The 19861-nt window shown below is 38.7% G+C and overlaps 1 protein-coding gene across 1 annotated transcript in view; it reads left to right on the top strand.

The window, feature by feature from the left end:
• Positions 1-18238, top strand: part of LOC134337226 (RNA-binding protein MEX3B-like) — a 32415-nt gene extending 14177 nt beyond the window's left edge. The window contains exon 2 of the mRNA XM_063032062.1: positions 16375-18238. Within this exon, the coding sequence (XP_062888132.1) occupies positions 16375-17636 (1262 nt within the window). The 3' untranslated portion in view covers positions 17637-18238. The remainder of the gene's footprint in view (positions 1-16374) is intronic.
• The last annotated feature ends 1623 nt before the right edge of the window (positions 18239-19861 follow it).

The raw sequence follows: 19861 nt of genomic DNA on the forward strand, positions 1-19861 counted from the left end.
TACGGTGGAGGAGGCAACGTCGGACCTGGCGGACCGGGGACTACCTATTAAAGTTATCACCCAACCGGAGTCGCTACTGGAGAGGATTCGGCAGAAGTCGTGGCAGTTAGTGGGGCGAGGACGCTCCACTCGAAACAGAGTGTCAAACTACAAGGAAAAGCTGCAAATATTCAGACGCGAATGTACAGAGAATACAGATTAATTAAGAGAAATGACTGAAAAGAGTAAATCGGACTTAAAAGTAAAATGAAAACTGGTAATTGAAAATAATCTAGGCGGAATAACTTGAATGATAGCAATATGGTCGAGACATAAATAGGAGAAAATTCTGTATGATTATTCAAACTGCCGAGGGCCCTCTAACACAGGGTGAAGATAGAGGTTATCCCTCTGAACTGAGGCGGGTCGGTGCTCAGGCCTCACTGTGGGAAGTCGGGGAAAATTTTCAAATGTTATACGTTCAGAAATGTCTAGGGTGTGGTTATATGTCTTGGTTTACTGTTGAGAAGGGATTGCTTACTGTTTGGTTAGAAAAGGAGAGTGCTTTTTTTCTACTAGAGAAAAATGCAAACTGAATTGGTAAAAATAATTTCCTATAATGTTAATGGGGTTTTGAATCCAATTAAAAGAAATAAGATTATGTCTAAATTGAAAAAAGAGAGGGCACAAATAGCTTTCCTCCAGGAAACACATATGAGCCAATCTGAACATGGAAAATTAAAAAGAATGGGCTTTAAGCATGTATTTTATTCATCATATAAATTGAGTCACAAAAGAGGGGTAGCTACTTTAATATCAAGTACTCTTAATTATGAACATATTTCAGAGACTAGAGACAAAGAAGGACGGTTTGTAAAAATCACAGGAAGAATAGAAGGTACAGAAATAACATTGCTGAATGTTTATGCTCCTCCAGGTAGTGAATGGTCATTTTATAGACACATTTTTGACCTAATGGTCAGTTCTCGAGGGGTAGTAATTTGTGGAGGGGATTTTAATATTAGATTAAATCCTATATTAGATTCTTCAAGAATAGTTACTCAGAGTAAACCTCTGACTCGGAAAGTGAATTCATTGATGGAGGAGTTGGGAATTATAGATGTCTGGAGGGAATTACACCCTACTAGTAAAGATTATACATATTACTCTTTCCCTCATTCAGCCTATTCAAGGATAGACTATTTCTTTATCTTTAATACAGATAGACTCAGGATAAAAAACTGTAATATTGCAACAATTGATCTGTCGGATCATAGCCCAGTCTCTATGTCTCTAATCCTGGAAAGGAAAATGAGGAAAACACTATGGAGGCTAAACTCACATATACTTAATAACCCAAAAGTAATGGAGAGATTAAGGGGAGAAATCAAAGAATATCTAGACCTTAATGACACGGGAGAAACATCACCAGTGATTTTATGGGATACATTGAAAGCTGTACTGAGAGGGAAAATTATTTCCATTACTACTCACATGAAAAAAATCAATGCACAAAAATTAGCAGACCTTCAAGGAAAATTAAAACAACTTCAAGTTGGAGATAGCAACAAAAGTAATTCAAATCGAAAACAGGAAATTAGGAAATTGCAAAGTGAAATTGATGATATTTATACGTTGGAAACTCAAAGAAATTTTCTTTACCTGAGACAAAAGAATTATGAAGTAGGAGGTAAATCAGCTAGATTATTAGCATATAAATTACGAAAACAACAAGCAGACAATACAATTCATAAAATAAAGAATCCAAAGACAAAGCTTGTGGAGAGTACAATAGGGAAAATTCAAGAGAGTTTTGAAACATATTATCGAGAGCTGTACTCCCAACCCCGGGCCCCCAATGAGCCCTATATAGACAGTGTACTGAATTTTTTAGATCTACCTAAACTTACGGATTTACAAAATGAAAGTTTATTAGAACCAGTAACTGTCAAAGAACTGAACGTGGCCATCTCTAGGTTAAAGGCTGGAAAGTCCCCGGGTTCTGATGGGTTTACCTCAGAGTGGTACAAGTCCCTGAAGACACAGTTAGCCCCATTACTACTTAACACCTTTAATTGGATCTTGCAGAGAGGAGAAACTCCACCTTCCTGGAGAGAAGCGATTATTTCAGTTATTCCTAAAGAGGGTAAAGATAAACTAGAATGTGGCAATTATCGGCCAGTTAGTGTGCTTAATTTAGATTACAAACTATTTACATCTATATTAGCGCGCAGACTGGAAAAGCTTTTACCTGGCCTAATCCATTTAGACCAGACTGGATTTATTCAACAAAGACAAACACAGGACAACATAAGGAGAACTCTGCACATATTAGAACAGGTTAATAAGAACGAGACAGAGACAATGGTAGTAGGATTGGACGCTGAGAAAGCTTTTGATTCGGTTAGTTGGGCATTCCTATACAGAGTGTTAGGAAGATTCGGCTTTCAAGAAAGGTTTATTAAAGTAATTCAGACTCTGTATGACAGCCCAACAGCCCGAAGTAAGATAAATGGGGACCTCTCTGACTCCTTCATTTTAGAGAGAGGCACTAGACAGGGATGCCCAATTTCTCCTCTCCTTTTTGCGCTATATATTGAACCACTTGCCCAACTAATAAGACAGAGCGAAATCGTAAAAGGTATCAAGGTGGCAGGGATTGAACAGAAAGTGGCGTTATTCGCAGATGATGTTTTGGTCTATCTGAGTGAACCAGAAAAATCATTTGTAGGATTGTTTACACTGTTGGATGACTTTGGGAAAATATCAGGTTATAAAATAAATGTAAAGAAAACGCAGGTTATGTCCCTAAATTATCCACCATCCAAAAAATTGCAGGATACATACGATCTTAAGTGGGAAGCTAAATCATTAAAATATTTAGGAATAACCCTGCCGAAGGATCTTTCAACACTGTCACAGGTAAATTATGGGCCATTAATCTCAGAGATAAAAGCAGATATGCATAGATGGAATCTTATCCCCTTTTTAAGTTTAAATTCAAGGATAAATACTATAAAAATGAATATTCTTCCTCGGTTATTATATCTTTTCCGTTCTTTACCAGTGGAGGTGGATGATAATCAATTCAGGGAATGGGACAAATGGATTTCCCGCTTCATTTGGCAAGGAAGGAAGCCTAGAATTCGATATAACACCTTACAGTTAGGGAAGGAAAGAGGAGGTATGATTCTTCCTTGCCTGAGAAATTATTTTTATGCCTACAGATAACCCCTCTGTTATATTGGTGTAATAGGGAATATAAGGCTAGATGGAAGGAAATAGAATTTGGATTAGTTGACAGTTTTCCTCTTCAGGCCTCAATAGCTGACAAAGGATTGATGGCCCAGTTGGAAAAATTTAATAATGCTTGGATAAATCTTACATTAAAAGTATGGCAGAAGGTGGTTAATTCATGTGGAATTAATAACATGCTAAAACTCTTTAGATGGTGTGCATATGATACCGAATTCCTTCCCAACAGAGGAGATAAAAGATTTGAGCTATGGATAAAGAAAGGTCTTACAACCTACCTCTCATTTATAGATAAAAGAGAATTACAAAGTTTCCAAATCCTGCAGGACAAACATGGCCTAGAACATAATGACTTTTTTAGGTACCTTCAAATACGAAACTATGTTAACCAGAGTTGTAGATATACAGACCTATCAACAGTAGAATTAGAATTTTTCAAGATTCTGAATTCGGCTTGCAGTTCAATACCTAGTAAATCAGTTTCTCGCCTATATAATGCACTCTCCCATGCTAAAAATGTAAATACACTGTATATTAAAGAGAAGTGGGAGAAAGAAGCGGGGTTGGTACTTTCAGAGGAGGCTTGGGGGAAAATCTGCAGCTTTCAATGGTCCTCGACTAATTCTTTGACTTGGAGAGAACATTGTTGGAAAAACATTATAAGATACTTCAAGACCCCATATCAGGAAAAATATGAAGATACAAATGTGATGTGTTGGAGAAGGTGCGGCTCTAAGGAGGCAAATCATTTTCATATTTTCTGGGATTGCCCTAAATTAAGTCTATTTTGGGAAGGTATTCATAGAACATTAGTTAAGGTACTTAGGTCCCAGATACCTCTGAACTTTGAGATGCTCTATTTGGGGCATGTATTGTTCCTTGAACAGAAGGAAGATATAAAGTTGCTGCAGGCCCTCTTAGCGGCAAGTAAGAAATCAATCACTAGAAAATGGCTAAATCCAATACCACCTACATTAGAAGATTGGTACGAAATTATCTTGGAAATATTTAAAATGGAAAAGTTGACCTACTCCCTGAGAACTCAAAAAGAAACATTTTATCGAATCTGGAATAAATGGATTGAATATATAACCCCAATGCGAGCAGACTTTAGATGACTCTCCTAATGATTTATATTGCTCTTCTCATCAACACAGTAATATTGCTAACGTAAGCACCCCTAGTCTAAATGTTTGTTGTTTTTTTTTGGAAAATAGAGAATTAACACAAGTAAAGGGAAAGATTTGGGAAAGGGATAAAAAAAAAATGAAAAAATTAAGTAAATAAGTACATAGGGATTGGATAATTATGTCTGCGGGCAGGAACAAGCACGAACAAATTGGGATATAAACACCTACAATGGTTGGTATATAGGCTTGTATGCAACATTTTGGACCAGTGGAAATGGTCCAGAAGGGTTGTATGGAAACTATTATTACCATTTTTCTTAACAACTAATTTCATTACTTAGCCTAATAGGTTAGATTTACCACAGTACATAATTATCTATTTAAATGTTTATTTTGCTTTTATATCATCTCAATGTGTACTTAAGAATGTATAAATAATTGTAGTTTTATACATATAAAAAAATGGAAAAGGTTATATGTGTGAAAAAAGTACATGATAATTGTGAACTCCTTATCCAAATAAAAATAAAATTAAAAAAAGAAAAAAAAAAGAAAACCTGTTTCTGGTCTAGTTTTAATCCAGCTGGTTTGTATATGAACTTTTAAATATGAAACAAATACGAGAGCTTCCCAGGTTACAAATAGCTTGACTTGCAGAAATCTGACTTTAGGCAGATTCTCCCGTACATTTTAAAGCATTTTTCAAGTCAATAATATTGTTTCGAAACATTCATTAATGATTGGATACTTTATATATTCCAATTAATTGTGGGTAATGTTATGGTGATTATTTAGTGCAACTGTATGTAGAGCAATGTGATATAGGTACTATAGAAAATAGATTTTTCTGAATTAGAGAAATTGGCTTACAGAAGCTTGTGTAACCCAGGGAATGCTTGCACTATCTCATTTAAATTATAGACATTTGGTATATGAGTTTTGCAGACTAAAACTGTTAGTAATAGATGCTGTACTTGCATTCAACAGAAACCTCATTAAATCTCTCATTGTGATTGAAATAATGAGCTCACTAATTTGGATATTTGAATGTTATTTTTCCCCCATATGAACTATTTTACTTGATGAAGCAAAATGTTTTTAATCATATAACCTCTAATAATATAGAAGGAGACTGTGTCTGTGGCTGTTGCTAGGAAAGAAATCCATTCTGCCACCTTTCCTTCTTAGTTCCTGTACTGTTTCACCGTATTTTCTGGAGAACAGAGAATTGTTTAAGGGCAATAGTGATAAACCAGGGAATTGTAAGCAGATAAACATTATGTCAGTAGTAGGGAAATAATTGGGGAAGATGCTTGGGATAGTCAGCATGGCTTTCCAAAGGGCAAGTCCAGTCTTACGAACTTTTTTTGAGAAGGTAATAAAAATGATGTGGGTAGGACGTAGTTTATCTATATGTGGACTCTAGTAAAGCATTGGATTCAAAATTGGCTTGGCCATAGAAGGCAGGGTATAGTGCTGGAGTGGTTATTACGATTGGAAGACTGTGACAAATGGTGTTCTGCTAGGGTCAGTGCTGACAACACTGTTAGTCATGTATATTAATGACTTCACTGAAAATATAGTTGGGATAATTAGTGAGTTTGTAGGTGACAACAATTGTCAGAGTTGTGTGTAGTCAGGAAAGTTGGCAAACAATTCAGCAGGATAGAAGGGTCGGTAGAGAAATGGAAGATGGAATTTAATCTGGATAGGTGTGAAGTCAAATGTAAGAGAAGTGTACAGTTCATTGGTCATTGTAAATTGTCCTGTGATTAGACTAGTGTTAAATTGGTGGGTTGCTGGACGGTGTAGATTGTTGGGCTGGGAGGGCCTGTTCCATGCTGTATCTCTAAATATAAATAAAATAAATGGCAGGACTCTTAAGAGCATTAATACCCAGTGGGATCTAGCAGCGCAAAATGCTGGAGGAAACTCAGAACGTCATGCAGTGTCTATGGAGAGGAACAAACAGTTGATGTTTCAGGCTGAGACTTGTCATTAAGAATCTCAGCCCGAACGAAGCATTGACTGTTTATTCCTGTCCCCAGCTGCCTGACCTGCTGAATTCCTCATGCATTTTGTGTGTGTTGCTAGGGGAGATGGTGTCTTTTCCCCGTGGAATGGAGGGTATAGCTTAATGGTGGAGGGGAATGTTAAAATTAGATTTGTAAGAGCAGTCTTCTTTGACGGGGTAAGAGGCTGAAATACTCAGACAAAGGAAGTGGTGGAAGCAGATACAATAGCAGTGTTTAACAGACATAAACAGGCATGGGAATGGAGGGAAATGGACCATGGCACTGAAACTGCATTGTGGCACATAGGAAGGTTCCACAATGGGTAGTAAACTGCCCAATGCATCACCAGTACCAGCCTACCCGCCATTAAGGACATGTATACAGAAAAGTGCTGGGAAAAAGGCCCATAATGTGAATGACTCCACTCACCCTGCTCATGGACCATTTGTCTCACTCCATCAGGGACGAGGCTTCATAGCATCCAAAACCAGGACCACCAGACTGAAAACCAGTTACTTTCCCCAAGCACTAAGTCTGATCAATTTCTCCACCCACTAACCCGTACCCCCCCCCAACTGCCACTACTTTATCACTTCCGGTCAGAGTTGCCTTATGTACAGACACTCCTGTACCTAACGTCACTTTATGGATATACAATCAGTCTACGTATACAGTACAAGCTATCCTGTGTATTTATATTTATTGTTTTTTAAATTGTGTTCTTTATATTGTGATTTTTGTTGCTGCATCAGATCTAGGCTAACAATTATTTTGTTTCCTTTACACTTGTGTACTGGAAAAGGCAGTTGTCAATCTTGAATGTATGTAGATGGGATTAACTTAATTTGGTATCATGATTGTCCCCCAAAATTCTGTTCCTGTGGTGTAACATTCTATGTTCATACCTGCCTCAATTCCCCTTTAATTCTTTTGACATTCACTACATTGAGGGGCAATTTACTGGAGCCAATTAACCAACAAACATTTTGGAATACAAAAGGAAACTCAAGCAATCAGAGAAAAAAACAGGTGGTCACAGAGAAAGCATGCAGTCTTTGCACAGTGCCTCAGATTGGGATTTAGCTCAGGACGATCAAGCTGTAGTGGAGCAGCACTAACAACTGTATCACCATGCCTTGTGTATGGGAAGAAATGTGATTAAGTTCATCATTCCAATATGCTGTATTGAAGGCAGCCCCAAAATGTTAAAGTTGGTTGCTTCACAGCTGCTATGTTTTCAGTTTTGTTCCTAACTCTATCTGTTGTTGATCTGTTTTTTTTCCTACATTTTGCTGGATCGTTTGAAAAGGTGGTAAGAGGATGCAATGTATAATGTTAATGTCTCATCTAATAAAGGCAACATTATAGGTTGCCTTTGCCATCTGTCAATATGTGCAGCCATTTTCAGGGAGCTGCCATTATCTGAGTATATTTCATCTCCCAATGTGCAACAACTCACACTTGGTTAAGTTAAACTCCATCTGCCATTTCTCTGCCAATGATATACACTCAGTGGTCACTTTATTAGGTGCACATGTACACCTATGGCAGCACCTCAACGCATGCAGACAAGATCAAGAGGTTCAGTAGTTGTCCAGCCCAAACATCAGAATGAGGAAGAAATGCGTTCTGAGCGATGTTGACTATTTCAGAAATTGGGATTTTCAGGTACAGCAGTCTAGAGTATACAGAGAATGGTGAAGAGAAACAAAAAAAGTGAGGATAAACACCTTGTTAATGACGGCTGTCAGAGGAGAATAGCCAGAATGGTTGAAGCTGACAGGAAGGCAACAATAACTCAAATAACCACGTGTTACAACAGTAGTGTGCAGAAGAGCATTTCTGAATGTATGACATGTCAAACTTTGAAATGGATAGGGTGCAGCAGTAGAGGGCCAGACTGTGTCCCACCAGGTACCTAGTAAAGTGGCCACTGAGTGTCATGAAATTTGTTGTTTTACAGTAGCAGTTCTGTGCAATACATAAATTACTATAAGATGTATAAAAATAAATAGTGCAAAAGCAAGTTTTGTTAACAGATTTATTAAAGATTCAGTTATTTTCAGATGCAGTAGAAATTCTAAAAGTTAACAAGCTGGATCTGTTTTCAGCAATGAAATAATATTGCATCAATATAGAAAATAATGTTGACTGAGTTGCGTAGATGTTAGGAAATTATTTGGTTAAAATGGCTAAAATGGGATATGATTGAGGACTAACTATTAAGAAACACCACTGAATTGTGCTAAAGATGTCTTTGTTTAATGTACTGTCTAAAGGGTAACAACAGGAGAGAAAGGAATTTCATTAGCACTGCACTGGAATGTGAACACATCATCAGTATACAAACACCATTGAAACCGAATTTGACTCCATAATTTTCACTTAAAGCATTATGGTATTAATTTAGCTTAAGCTATTCGTAATGAAATTGTTCATTGAAGTCTGTATCTTAGTGGGCAAGGGGGACAAAATTTGCACCATTTGACATTGTTAGCATTGGATGGGTGGCTTGCATAACAAATATGGAAAAAATGCAGTTAAGCATAGATTAGAAACTGCATGTTTTGATGTGCCACTTTAAGGAAATGTTTCATTCTTGGCCCTGATCACAATTTGATTGTTCTAATTGCATCAAATGTGGTGGGTGAAGGCATTATCAGAAACATATTTCTCAGTAAGTTTTTACTTTCTAATATGAAGTTAGTAAAATGGAGACCAATATAAAATTATGTATATTGGTTTCCATTTTCCATGTATGTGTTTACTTTCAGTATTGGAGAAAGTAAGCAGCTTGGCTCCGACAATCATTTATACTTTGGAATTATTTGTTGCAAGGCTGCATCTTTGTTATGTAACTGAATAAGTGAGAGAATACATTGAGGAAACAAGATCTCTCCCCATCTGTGGAGTCCAGAACAATTTTAATGAAAGGTCATCAGCCTGAAGTGTTATCTAATTTCTACCATAACAGGTGCAACTTTTGTGTTTCTAGCAGTCTCTGGTTTTATTTCATACTTCCTGTATTTATTAATTTTAGAGATACGAGGGGAGATTGCTAAGTTTGTGGCCTAAGGTAGAAGGAGTCAATTTTAGAAAACCTAGCACATTTATTTTTCAACATAGACCCCCTCCTACATGTACACACTTAGTCCAGCGAACGTGGAGCATACGGATCTCTTCTTTGTAGAAATGGTCCACAGCAGGGGTGATTGATAAGTTCGTGGCCTAAGGTAGAAGGAGATGAGTTATTAACTTCAAACTTTCTGCATTATCACTCAGAGTTGAACTGCACATGCATGTAACGAAACCGTCTTGGACCTCTAGGTGGTCCACAGCAGGGGTGATTGATAAGTTTGTGGCCTAAGGTAGAAGGAGATGAGTTGTACAGCTCTGGTTACATGCACGTGCAGTTCAACTCTTTGAGTGAAAATGCAGAAAGTTTGACGTTCGTCGTCATCTCTGTCTACTTTAGGCCACAAACTTATCAGTCACCCCTGCTATGGATCACTTCTGGAGGTCCAAGATGCCGACTTCTGCAAAGAAGGGATCCATATGCTCCATGACCGCTGGACTATGTGTGTAAATGTAGGAAAAATAAATGTGCCAGGTTTTCTAAAATTGCCCTTTCTACGTTAGGCCACGAACTTATCAATCACCCCTCGTACAGTGTGAAACAGGCCCTACCAGCCCTTCAAACTGTGTCGCCCAGCAGCCCACTGGTTTAACCCTAGCCAAACGATAGATTAATTGGTCATTGAAAATTATCCTATTAACTGGTACGCTTTTAGGCCGTGGGAAGAAACCGGAGCACCCAGAGGAAATCCACATGGGAAGGATTGTACGGACTTGCTTACAGAGGATGCTATAGTGCTCCTAATCTAGAATGCTGTTCAAAGATTGATCAGCTGTTTGCAGTCTAAATGCTATTAAAAATGGTGTTTTATTAAAAGTGGTCTCTGCTGAAAGTTAGGAAGCAAAGCATCCTAAATTGATTAAAATTAGTTATAATGCAGTTTCAACTGTGAGGTTTTTGAGAATACCTTTACAATAGATACTTGCATACCTTTATAGACTCACAGCTTAGGAGACAATATAGACATGGCTTAGTTGAAGGCTACATCACATTTATTGACTGTGATAGGCTTCTAAATTTTTTTTGCTTCAACATTTTGTATATTCACTTTCTTCTTAGATTGAGCTAGACAACTTTCAGTCTTGTTTCAGAAGTCTGTATCTTATCAGGCTTTCTTTGCAGTAGGGTGGAATGCGGTGATGTTATTAGACAAGTAGTCCTGCAGTAAGAATCCAGATAAAGAAATTGGGAGTCTCGTGAACAGATACAGAATTAATATTTAGTGAATTAAGCAAATTGGAATTAAAACCATACTTGTATTGATGACTAAAATACCAGATTGTTGTACAAAGTTGCAAATGATCATCTTCACAAATCTCCATTAGAGAAGGTTCCACTGTTCTTACCTGGTCTGGCATATGTCTCCAGGCCTACAGTAAAGTTTTTGAGTTTGACTTCCCACTTAAAATGGATTCAGATATTTCATTACAACCGCTAAGTAAATTAAGAATAAAATTAACTTCTCCATCAACATTAGCAACAGATAGTTTTAGATGCCATCTGATAATCTCAGCCTTGGAATATGATTTTGAAATTCTTGGAAGTTTTTAACATTTAGAGATACAGTGCGGAACAGGCCCTTCTGGTGCAATGAGCCGCAGCACCCAGCAACGCACCGATTTAACCCTAGCCTAATCACGGGACAATTTACAATGACCTATTAATCTATTGAGTAGTATATCTTTGGATTGTGAAAGGAAACCGGAGCACCTGGAGGAAATCTATGCAGTACTGGGTAGAACATACGAACTCATTGTAGATTGTGCAGGAACTGAATTCCAAACTCGGGAATGCCCCAAGGTGTAATAGCATTGCAGTAACAGACACCTTACCGTGGTGTTCCTAGGGTCCTGATCATGAACCATCTTCAGCCATTGCATGGTAACCTTTATCCTCAATATTGTCCCCACAGCTCCGAAAAAAGACACTTAAATAAGTGGCAGTAGGCGATGTTTGACAACTATGAAATATTAACCTCTGTAAGTTCTCCCGGATTCATGAGGAAGTACACACTAGTGTGCATCAGGACCTAGACAGTGTACAGGTTCAGGCTAAGAAATGGTAAAGTAAAGCAAGCAATGAAAGAGCTGAGCAGTGATTCTTAACAGGGAAGAGTTTAACCCCAGCATCTGCAGAATCTCAGACAGGAGAAAATGTACAGATGCTGGAAATCTGTGCAGTACACAAAACTCAGCACCTTTTTGTGTGTGTGTGAATCTCTTCTGCTTAGAGTTTAACCCCTCTGTGTCATTCAATGGCATCATCTTCACTGAATTTTGTAGATCACCATTGACTAGAAACCCAGTCAGAATACCCACCAGAGACATGGAAGTACCACTATTCTGCAGCAATCACACGTCCAGTGGGATCAAATTCTGACTGAGTACAGCTAAAGAAACTAGGCACCCTTCAAGCACCTTTTGACTGTTTAATCTCCTCCATAGAAGCTGCTTGACCTGCTGAGTTCCTGCAGCATTTGTGTGTGTTGCTCTGGACTTCCAGCACCTGCAGAATTTCTTGTTTAACTGTTTACCAGAGTTATTTTTACATACTACCTAAACCTCTGAACTCTAACACCTAAATTTACAAAGTTGACACTACCAGCAACACAGGTTCAATTCCTGCTGCTACCTGTAAGGGGTTTCTGCGTTCTCCCCATGACCATGTGTGTTTCCTCCTACAGTCCAAAGACCTACCATTTGGTAGGTTAAATTGTCCCGTGATAAGGCTAGGATTAAAATCGAGGTTGCTGGGCGGTGTGGCTCAATGGACCTATTCCACGCAGTATGTCAATAAAATTTTTTAAATGACAATTGTCAGAGGAATCGTGGGGTGAATTTTACTGGCTGCAGTCAGCGCTTCTCTGTAAATTTCATCTGCATTGTTGTATGCAGATGCCCAAGTCTTCTATAGTGACGGATGGTGCCACAGATGATTGCGTTTAGGTGACAGAGCCCAGTCTTGCTGGGATTCCCCAGCTTTATGTCAACCAATATCTTGTGTCAGGTCAGCCTTATGAACCCATTGATTTCAGTTGGATTCTAATTCTGTGGATTATGTGGCAAAGGGATCATGAGTTAAATATTTCAAAATAATTAAAACATCAAGGTATAATTTTTAAGTCTTTTCATTAATTTCATTTTTAAGATCTTGTAGTTGGTCTGTTGCTTCAGTTTGAATAGTGTTTAGAGATTGCTTAAAGTCATGCATTTAAAGATGGTTAAAATTCTGTTTTCTATTCTCAGTTTTGGCATCTGTTTTGGGGTTCCAACATTAAGTATTGCTGGGCATTAAGAATTTCAGATGTATGTATACACTTCTGATATTAAATGTACCTATTGAACCTTCAGTGATGCGCACATTGTGTGTATGGATAACAAAAGGATGCATTTGCGTAGAAACATAGAAAATAGGTGCAGGAGTAGGCCATTCGGCCCTTCGAGGATGCACTGCCATTCAGTATGAGCATGGCTGATCATCCAACTCAGAACCCGTACCTACCTTCTCTCCATACCCCCGATCCCTTTAGCCACAAGGGCCATATTTAACTCCCTCTTAAATATAGCCAATGAACTGGCCTCAACTGTTTTCTGTGGCAAAGAATTCCACAGATTCACCACTCTCTGTGTGAAGAAGTTTTTCCTAATCTCGGTCCTAAAAGGCTTCCCCTTTATCCTTAAACTGTGACCCCTCGTTCTGGACTTCCCCAACATCGGAAACAATCTTCCTGCATCTAGCCTGTCCAATCCCTTTAGAATTTTATACGTTTCAATAAGATCCCCCCTCAATCTTCTAAATTCCAGCGAGTATAAGCCTAGTCGATCCAGTCTTTCATCATATGAAAGTCCTGCCATCCCAGGAATCAATCTGGTGAACCTTCTTTGTACTCCCTCTATGGCAAGAATGTCTTTCCTCAGATTAGGGGACCAAAACTGCACACAATACTCCAGGTGTGGTCTCACCAAGGCCTTGTACAACTGCAGTAGTACCTCCCTGCTGCTGTACTCGAATCCTCTCGCTATAAATGCCAGCATACCATTCACCTTTTTCACCGCCTGCTGTACCTGCATGCCCACTTTCAATGACTGGTGTACAATGACACCCAGGTCTCGTTGCACCTCCCCTTTTCCTAATCGGCCACCATTCAGATAATAATCTGTTTTCCTGTTCTTGCCACCGAGGTGGATAACCTCACATTTATCCACATTAAATTGTATCTGCCATGAATTTGCCCACTCACCTAACCTATCCAAGTCACCCTGCATCCTCTTAGCATCCTCCTCACAGCTAACACTGCTGCCCAGCTTCGTGTCATCTGCAAACTTGGAGATGCTGTATTTAATTCCCTTATCTAAGTCATTAATATATATTGTAAACCACTGGGGTCCCAGCACTGAGCCTTGCGGTACCCCACTAGTCACTGCCTGCCATTCTGAAAAGGTCCCATTTATTCCCACTCTTTGCTTCCTGTCTGCCAACCAATTCTCTATCCACATCAATACCTTACCCCCAATACTGTGTGCTTTAAGTTTAAGTATTTGTTGATGCCTTTGGTATCTCCACATTCTACCCTTTTGCTCTTTTGCATGGTTGATAATTGCTTTGCCTACTGTTTGCAACCAGCCAGGTGTACAGTCAGCCCCCCTTATCCGCGAGTTCCGCATGCGCAAATTCAACCAACCGCAAATCAAGAAAACCCGTAAGTGCTCTTCCAGCACTTGTTGCTCGAACACGTACAGACTTTTTTTTGTCGTTATTCCCCAAACAATGCAGTATAACAACTATTTTACAAAGCACTTACATCATATTAGGTATTGTAAGTAGTCTAGAGATGATTTAAAGTATATGGGAGGATCTGCGTGTGTTATCGTGGATCAGGATCAAAAACAAAACCGGAAGTTCTCTTACTAAGCAAGTCGGAACAGGTACATCTGGTATTATTTAGCGTCAGTTAGTCAAACGTTTGTATTAGTATATAGTATATATTTTACCTTTCTATGCATTTAAAATACTTAAGAAACGTATGTTTCAGCGCTGGGCTCGGGAATGAAAATTCCCGAGTTCGATCCAGTGACAGACCACTCCCGAGCACACTGTCCATCCCTGCCGAGTTGATGTGGAGGATCAAAAACCCAAAACCCAATAATTAAACCACTGCGTTGCTTAGTAATAATTGTAGCTTTCATTGGGTCAGGGCTTTTCTCACTTTATCCTTTAATTGTTCCGATCGTTTACCGACTGTAGCCTAACGCTTTTCCAATGACCGATGGTGTTTCACCTCTTTCTGATCGCTTTATTATTTCCAATTTATTTTAAATCACGATCGTGATTATTTTCGTGAACAGAAGCACTGCGGATTCAAAGCTCTGCCGCCGGGTCCTAATGTCCACCGCACTGAGACGGGTTAAATAAGGTCCGGGGTTCTGCTGGGTCCTAAGATCCACCGCATTTAGACAGGTTGAATAAGGGACTTGAGCATCCGCGTTTTTTGGTATCCGCAAGGGGTCCCAGAACCAATCCCTTGCGGATAAGGAGGGCCGACTGTAATTCCTCATGTAAACCCCTTTTCCAATTCCCTTTCTTCCTTTCAGACTGTAATGAAAGTTGTTGACCTGAAAAGTTCATTTTAATTCTCTCTCCACAAATACTGCTTAATTTAATGGGTGTTTCCAGTACTTTTTTTTAATTTCTGCCCAACGCAAATGGTTTCATCAAGCTCACTTTCATTGGAGGTGTATTAATTAATGTTTAGCACTTTTATGTGTCTCAAATTATCACTTTAAAAATCCAAGTTATTTGATGTTTGGGTGAAGGCTTGATGGTAGAGGTATAGTGTAACTGATTATTTTGGGCCATAGGCCTCTGAGGCTCTCTGGCCTTAAATGCTTCACTCGGAAAGTTTCTGTCTGAAAAGTGTGAAGACTGGTATCAGTTAAACTTGCCTTAAACACACACAAGAGAAAATGGTGCTGGAAATCCGAGCAATGCACACAAAATGCTGGAGGAACTCAGCAGGCCAGGTAGCATCTGGGAAAAGAGTACAACTGACGAAGGCAGAGCTACCAAAGGGTTTCGGCCTGAAATGTCGACTGTACTCTTTTCCTAGATGCTGCCTGGCCTGCTGAGTTCCTCCGGCTTTTTGCGTGTGTTGCTCAGTTCTCTATATATGGTTTCAAGCAATTGTTTCTTCCTCAGTGTTGCTTTGGGCAATTTAATCCCATGATGAGTTCCTATTGCAAGAGTTGCATCTCTTTGCTGATTTAAAATGCATCAGAAAACAAATAGGACTGAAGTTTTGTCCAATCACTTTTTTTAAAAAAAAACATACTGTACTTGTTGGAACTAGTATAAACAATTTATGTAACAATATTTCTTCAGTTTTCTAATTGCTACTGTTGAACAAATTCCTGGACTTTTCTACCCTGTTCACCTTTCTTAATTCCTGCCACCCTTATTGATTTATTTTTATTTTATTTAGAGTACATACAGCCAGGTGACCAATTAACCTACTAAACTGTACATCTTTGCAATGTACAAGAGAAGCTGGAGGAAACCCACGTGGTCATAGGGAAAACATACAACCTCCTTACAGGGAGCAGCAGGAACTGAACCTGGGTCACTGGCTCTGTAAAGCTAATTGCTACACTACCATGCTACCTATTCATAAATTTACCGGAAGAGGTGACAATATCCATGGCCTCTAATGATCACTTATTGTGAAGGCAGCAGTCAGTTGAAAAAATTTGCGTTGTTTTCAAAACCGTGAGACATTGTATTACGTCTGCATCTAGCTTTTTATACAATTCACGAAGGAAATTACTTAAATATTTATCTAACTGCAGTTTTCTTTTCTTCAAAGGTTGCAAAATTAAGGCTCTTCGTGCAAAGACAAACACTTATATAAAAACCCCTGTTCGAGGTGAAGAACCTGTATTCATTGTCACTGGGAGAAAGGAAGATGTAGCCATGGCCAAAAGGGAGATTCTGTCAGCAGCAGAACACTTCTCAATGATCCGAGCATCCCGCAACAAAACAAATGGACTGGCAGGAACTGTCACTGGATCTCCGAACCTGCCAGGACAGACGACAATCCAGGTGCGTGTGCCTTATCGTGTGGTGGGGCTTGTGGTAGGACCCAAAGGAGCTACCATTAAACGAATCCAACAAACAACACATACGTACATAGTCACTCCGAGCCGTGACAAAGAACCAGTCTTTGAGGTCACAGGTATGCCAGAAAATGTTGATCGAGCCAGAGAGGAAATTGAGGCTCATATCTCAATGAGGACGGGCGTTCTTATCGACTTAACTGCAGACAATGACTTTCACTCTAACGGAACTGATGTGAGCTTAGATGGCATCAGCACTACTGGGAGCCTGTGGTCCAAGGCTCCCAACCCAGCCCGCAGACCTGCTGCTAGCTTTCGTAATGACAGCTTAAGTTCTTTGGGAAGTACCTCCACTGATTCCTATTACAGCAACAGATTAGCAGATACCAGTCCTACAAGTCCGTTCAGTACAGGTAGTGGTGGCTTTACATTTGGGGAATCACTTAACTCTGTCAATTCAGATGAGCGTGAAATGGGCGTGGAATACCCGGCCATTGATTGTCTAACTGGTCCTCACAGCATGATCTGGTCTCCATTTGAACATGGCAATCCTATTCAAGCTTTTAATGGTGCTTCAGCTGTCCAGAGACGCACTAACAGCATTAGCGGCTCCTCCGCTCTTCGTGTGTCACCAACAGTTTCCGACGGTACTGCTCTCGACCATCCACTGGCTAGGCGTGTACAAAGTGATCCTTTGGCTAATTTAGCATGGCTACCTAACCAGACATCCCTGTCTGCCTTTTCTAACAGCCCAGGCTATTCATCGTCTTCACTACCTGGGAGTACCTCAGCAACATCTGGCTCTCCCACAGACTCGAGTGGTTCCGAAAGCAGGCAGAAAAGCAACCGTGACTGCGTCGTTTGCCGTGAGAGTGAAGTGATTGCAGCACTTGTTCCTTGTGGTCACAATTACTTTTGCATGGAGTGTGCCAACCGTATCTGTGAGAAAGCCGAGCCCAAGTGCCCTGTCTGCCAAAAACCTGCCTCACAGGCCATACGTATATTTTCTTAGCGGCAACGTGTCCTAGCAAGTACTGCTGGCAACACCAAGAACAGGGTAACCGCTGTACAATATACCCTAGACAAACCTTATTTTATTTCGACTGGAAGACTATATTTCCTAGAGGAGATGTTTACAAATTAGCTTTAATTTTAACCCAGTCATCATTGGCAATTTTGGAATAAGTTAGATAATGTTGAGCAGTTGTAACCACGTGCTGATTGTGTACTGCTTGTCAAAGTTACTATGACAGTATTGAGTTAGATTTAAATAAAGGAAAGGTCCGCCGCACTTTGCAAATATGAGTTTTTAAAATTTCTACCTAGCATTTTATTTTTTAATGCATAGAATATATCTTGTACACATAGCTGAGAAAAGCCAAGTGGTTGTATGTTTTATAACACCAGAGTTTAATTGTGACAGCACCAGAACAGATTACTAAATATCCAAGTTTTATCATTTGTTTACCTCTTACTATGTATATGTAGGGAATTTATAGGACTGAAAATGTACTTTATTTGAATAAATTTTAAAAACTAAATATATTTTATTTTAAGATAATGGACCTTTAACCTTACATGGCTAAAGTACTGATATATATTTGCTGAACTGACTTGACGGTATGAAATTGTATTAAGAGTTTTATTTTTTGACTTAAAAACATTCTTAATAAAAAAAAACTTTTTACAATAAGTGGTGTGTGTGTGGAAGGAAAAATATTTCTTAATGTGTGTGCAATTCGTAGAATGAATTACTAAAATGTCAGCTGAATATGTTTAATGCTTCTTGTAGCAGTGAAATACCACAAAGTTTTAGGAAAGTATATAGGAATGTGAAAGGATTGAAATCATGTTTAAGACTGAAGTGGACCTGATGGGTTCAGGCAAAAGATCTTTCAATAAGATCTCTTAAAATAGTCGCTTCTTGCTGTTTCTGAAAGCAAGGTACTCTATGACGGTATCGGATTGATTGCAAGAATGTGGCAATGCGCATGCAGCTAATTCACGGCACGATCAATTGGCTGCATGTGCACTTGCCTTATTCTCACAATCGATTCAATACAGTTCACTTCTTTTAACTACAGGGAATAAATAAGGGGGGACTGCTGTTGTTTATTAAGTACATTTGTATTGATGAATAAACACCAGATAACAAGGTGCAATTGACATATAAAGGCATTTCTCACTATTTATGCTGTTTCCCTGGACTGGGTGAAACAGACTGTGGGTAACTAAAACAGGTTCAGTTTTTACAATTTTTGTCCTAAGTTAGAAAATACACAAAGATAATTGGAATAGTAACCATACCTCAATGTTACTGTGTCGAATGACATTAAAAGTACAAGGCCAAAAAGAAGGAACAATTACTAAAAGTGGAGAGAGAGCTGAAACTAGTTCTGTAATTTGTGGGAACGAATATATGTATACTTCTGAATTTGATATTATGGGATCTATTTAATAAGTGGGAGTGTCCATATGTTTGTCCTTCATAAGCTTGGGGGGGGGCTATACTTGCAAGAACTGAAAATTTGTTCAAAATTAAATAATATTTTTTAACGAAGCATTCTGTGGTATAAGATTTAAGCTTTGGTATACTGAATATAAAGAAGACCATATTTGGCACAACTAGTACCGATATGCTGCTGATTCATCGTGCTATTTTTGCTTTTTGCCTGTTTTTTGTCTCACATTTTAAATGTTTCCCTGCCATTTGTATGAACCACTCCCATAGTGGTGAATTCCGTATTCTCACTGCTTTGTAGAAAATAGTTTATTCTTCTGAATGAATCTGTTTGAACTTTGACCATCTTCATGGCTTTTTATTTTGTTCTTCTCCATGTAGAACCTCTCTCGATTAGCAAAAGTTTTCATAATTTTAGACAAATAATTTGTACATTAATTTCAAAATCTGTATTAAATGTGTTAAATTGTTTGCTAAAGTAGGTTATGTTTGATTTTGGTGATGTGCATTATGATACTTAGAAGTTAAGATACAGTGATGCTAGAAAGTTTGTGAACCTTGTAGAATTTTCTCTTTCTGTATAAATGTGACCTAAAATGTGATCAGATTTTCACATAAGTCCTAAAACTAGATAAAGAGAACCCAATTAATTAAATAAATAACACAAACATACTTCATTCATTTATTGAGAAAAATGATCCAATATTACATGTATTTGTTGGGAAAAGTGTGTGAACATTTACTTTCAGTAACCGGTGTGATTTTCTCTTTCCCCC

Source organism: Mobula hypostoma, chromosome 24, assembly GCF_963921235.1.
Source record: "Mobula hypostoma chromosome 24, sMobHyp1.1, whole genome shotgun sequence".
NCBI lineage: Eukaryota > Metazoa > Chordata > Chondrichthyes > Myliobatiformes > Myliobatidae > Mobula > Mobula hypostoma.